The following is a 3979-nucleotide window of genomic DNA, read 5'->3' on the forward strand; positions in this document are numbered from 1 at the left end:
TGAAAATTAATAATAACTTTAAGAGGCCGCTTAAATAGATTGAAGCGGATGCGTGCCGCGGAGTTTATATTTGCAAAGATAAGTTTAAGGTCTTTTATTAAGCCGCGCCTAACTAAAGTAATATCCCATGCTGCAAGCCGGAGCCTATGACAAGATAGACTTTGTTAATTCATTATAAATATTTGGATAGCTCTACAGTTGCAACTGCAGAGATGGGTAGCATTCATTTCTCTTTGAAAATATTTGTATCTAACTAGCCACATACCACATAATATTGGTACTCTCATATTGTCTTTAGAACATTTCAACATATATAGTAGGTACTGGACTCCATCTACATACGTAAAATCATTCAAGAAATCCAGGTGATTTTGTACATGTGCAAATGCTTTACTTAATTAGTTTTCCAGTATAATTTCCCTGCAACACATAGTTTTCTAGTACTTTTTAGGCCTAATAATATCATATGTACAAGTATTTATAATATGAATTTAACCCCCATAAATTTTCTTACCTCTAGCTCACTTCTGTGAACATTCTTCATCAATGGAATCGTGCGGCATTAATCAGTTTCTTGAAGGCAAGACCATTTTCATCGCTGGTGCAACTGGCTACCTAGCAAAGAGTACTTTCTCTCTCTTTCTCTTTCTCCCTCCTATATATAGGTTGCATTAACAGTGCTTCTTGAGGAGATGATAACATAGATGAAATTTCTAGTGCTTTATTTGTTACATATTAATGTAGTTCTCATCGAGAAGATACTCCGTGTCCAGCCAAATGTGAAGAAGCTCTACTTGCTAATTAGAGCTCCAGATTCAAATTTAGCTAAAGAGCGTTTTAACAACGAGGTACTACCAAACTATCACAGAAGTAATAGTAGTGTAGCAGTAGAAATAATAGCCATCATATTAGACTATACCACATGAGAATTCAAGATTATCAGAGTTCACTACTCAACGTGATCAATCAAAGAATAGAATGTTCTAAATGCAGGTTATAAAGACAGATCTGTTTGGAGTTCTAAGGAAGAAATTGGGTGCCAACTTACAGGCCCTTATAGAAGACAGAGTTTTCCTAGTTGCTGGTGATATAGCTTGTGATAATTTGGGGATAAATTCTGAGCTGAAAAATGAGATGTTCAAAGAAATAGACATAATTGTAAACTCAGCTGCTGCAACTAGATTTGATGAAAGGTGCAGTTATAGATTAACATTCTTTTTCCTAAGATAAATAAAAATAAAAATAAAAACTAATTACTCCATTTGCAGATATGATACGGCAATAAGGACCAATACACTGGGTGCCCTGAATATTCTTAAGTTTTCCAAACAGTGCTCAAAACTAAATATGCTTCTCCATATTAGCACAGGTGAGCTCCATATTATTTAACTAATTTTTCTAACCATGACTTGGGGCGCATTGACTTTAGCGTAAAGACTCCTGATTCTTTAATTCAGCTTATGTTTGTGGAGAAAATGATGGATTGATACTAGAGAAACCATTGCACTATGGTGAGACGCTTAATGGAGGCTCTCAATTGGACATAGAAGTGGAGCAAAAGGTTGTAGAGGAGACACTAAACGACCTTAAAGCTAGGAATGCCGCTGAAAAGGAAGTAACTTTAGCTATGAGAGTTCTAGGTATTGAGAGGTAATTAAACGTTTCATAAAATCAGTCTCACTATTCTTTTGAAGATTTATAGGGTTGCTTCCCTTCTTTTACGACAATTATGATTCTTCAGGGCAAAGATACATGGATGGCCAAACACATACACGTTCACAAAAGCAATGGGAGAGATGCTTTTAGGACACTTAAAGGAGGATCTCCAACTCATAATCCTACGGCCAACAATTATATTAAGCACCTACAAGGAACCATTCCCCGGATGGATTGAAGGAATGAGGTAATATATATACATATATGTACCCTCCCCCCCCCCCCCAATTTATGCATGAGCATATGGAAAAGAGTCTTAGCGAAGCGAATCCGATTCTTCCTTCCAACAGAACCGCGGACACCTTCATTGTTGCCTATGGTAAAGGAAAACAGAATGTTATCATGGGAGATAAAGAATCGATAATAGATGTGGTATGTGTGCATGTCCTGTGTATACCTTATGTTATATTGAAATGCCCAACTTTCTCTTGTTTGCATCAGCTGGTCTTAATTAGCTCGTCTATAATTCCTTAATGTCATCTTGCCTAGATTCCAGCTGATATGGTAGTGAACTCAATCATCGCGGCTATGGTAGCCCATAGAAATTGCTCTTCCCATTCAACTACTGTTTACCATATTAGCTCCTCTAGGAGGAATCAACTAAATATTGGTGATACTATACAATTTTCCGTTGATTACTTCAAGAAGAATCGGTGGATTGACGAAAGAGGGAAGCCGGTCAAACTAAAGAAAGTTCGTACACTGGATAGCATGGCTAGCCTTCATAAATACATGACAATCTACTACAAGCCATTATTAAAGGTTGGTTTAATAATACTAATATCTTCTTATGAAAAACTACGAAATTTATGCAAGAGAGATACGTAATGTCGGCATGCACTTCAGCATTAATGGCCGCATTAATGGTCTACCACTGGTTAAATTTCAGATATTAGAGTGGGCAAACTTGATACTTTGCCAACTTTTCCAAAAGCTGCATACAGACTTGGAAAGAAGGAACAATCTCGTCATTCGACTAGCTGAACTCTACAAGCCCTACGTGTTCTTCAAAGGAGTGTGAGTATTTTTTCTATTAACACATCCAAATAGTTAACAGTTTGTTTAAGTATCTAATAATTAATCAAATTTAAAGCTGTGATGTGCTTAATTGGTATTCTAACACCATTACCGTTGATTTCTTACCAGTTTCGATGATACTAACGCTGAGATGTTGCTAATGGTAACAAAAGAAAGTAATGCAGATGATACGTTTAATTTTGATCCAACAACTATTCAGTGGGAAAAATACTTTAAGGAAATTCATATTCCCGGATTAGTGAAGTACATCTTTTAAGAAGGACGAATTACGCGAATAAAGGAGGATGATATGCTACTCTGCTTAAAGTTATGTTGGCAGTATTAAATTCTAAATAAGAGGTCGATATGTACTCTGCTTAGCTATTGTTTCTTCTTAAATTCCATTATGTAATTTTGTACGTGACTAAGTCAGTTCAAGAAAATATTGACATTAGTAAAAATAGGCATTGCCATGAAGTTTCAAAATAATGTCCTAGAATTTAGAGTTATTTCCTCTGTCCCAATTTATGTAATATTTTTCTTTCTTCCAATTAATTCAAACATTTTAATTTTGACAATACATTTGAATATAGAATTTTTATTTTTTCTTAATAAAATTTTTATATTTAAAAACTATGTAAAAAATACTATAAGTCACAGTATAATTAAATAATTAAAAGGAATAAGAAAAAATAATGGTCAAAGAATAATTTGTTTGACTTTTAAAATTCGAGCAGCACAAAAATTGGGAAGGAGGAAATGCTATTTTATAAGGAATTATAATGAAAAGTGATTTTGTGAATTTTACCCGAAAATATAGGTAGTATAGTGAAAGTCAACGGTCCACCTTGGTTTGACCGACTTTACCTAATTAGTTTCTATGTTAAAAATTTCTTTGTTACTACATAGAAAATATAGGTCAATATGATTACAATATGAAGGTCCACCAATAATGCATAGGAAATAACCAACCCCTAGATACCTCATTTAGAGGAAAAACATCATGGAACCTACCACGTTTAAAATGACTGGTTACAACTTACAAATGCATGTTTTAACATGCTCAAATGTTTTAACGTTAATTAATAGTAAAAGTTATGAAGAAGTTTCTCTTAAGATACTGTTTATCCTTAAAATAGATAACAATTGAATTTATACGAAATTTTAAAGATACGTGGATTCATTCAACTTAAATGATCAAGAATATAAGATAAGCGAGTTAAAAATAAAATAAATACCCAAACCA

General features: G+C 34.0%; 1 protein-coding gene across 1 annotated transcript; it reads left to right on the plus strand.

The window, feature by feature from the left end:
• The first annotated feature begins 206 nt into the window (after window positions 1-206).
• On the plus strand, window positions 207-3313 carry LOC104233955 (fatty acyl-CoA reductase 3-like). The gene is made up of 11 exons (XM_009787423.2): window positions 207-365; window positions 521-625; window positions 745-848; window positions 994-1193; window positions 1269-1369; window positions 1458-1650; window positions 1742-1903; window positions 2007-2088; window positions 2206-2478; window positions 2606-2733; window positions 2863-3313. The coding sequence occupies exons 2-11, from the start codon at window positions 547-549 to the stop codon at window positions 3008-3010; spliced, it is 1470 nt and encodes a 489-aa protein (XP_009785725.1). The 5' UTR covers window positions 207-365; window positions 521-546; the 3' UTR covers window positions 3011-3313.
• The last annotated feature ends 666 nt before the right edge of the window (window positions 3314-3979 follow it).

The sequence above is a fragment of the Nicotiana sylvestris genome, chromosome 1, assembly GCF_000393655.2.
Source record: "Nicotiana sylvestris chromosome 1, ASM39365v2, whole genome shotgun sequence".
In the NCBI taxonomy this organism is placed as follows: Eukaryota; Viridiplantae; Streptophyta; class Magnoliopsida; order Solanales; family Solanaceae; genus Nicotiana; species Nicotiana sylvestris.

Bases quoted from the DNA above. Each gene is read 5' to 3' on its own strand.
- LOC104233955 (XM_009787423.2), top strand. From the start codon at position 547: ATGGAATCGTGCGGCATTAATCAGTTTCTTGAAGGCAAGACCATTTTC. The intron at 849-993 runs GTACTACCAAAC...TTCTAAATGCAG, and splicing joins AAGAGCGTTTTAACAACGAG to GTTATAAAGACAGATCTGTT. The intron at 1,370-1,457 runs GTGAGCTCCATA...TCTTTAATTCAG, and splicing joins GCTTCTCCATATTAGCACAG to CTTATGTTTGTGGAGAAAAT.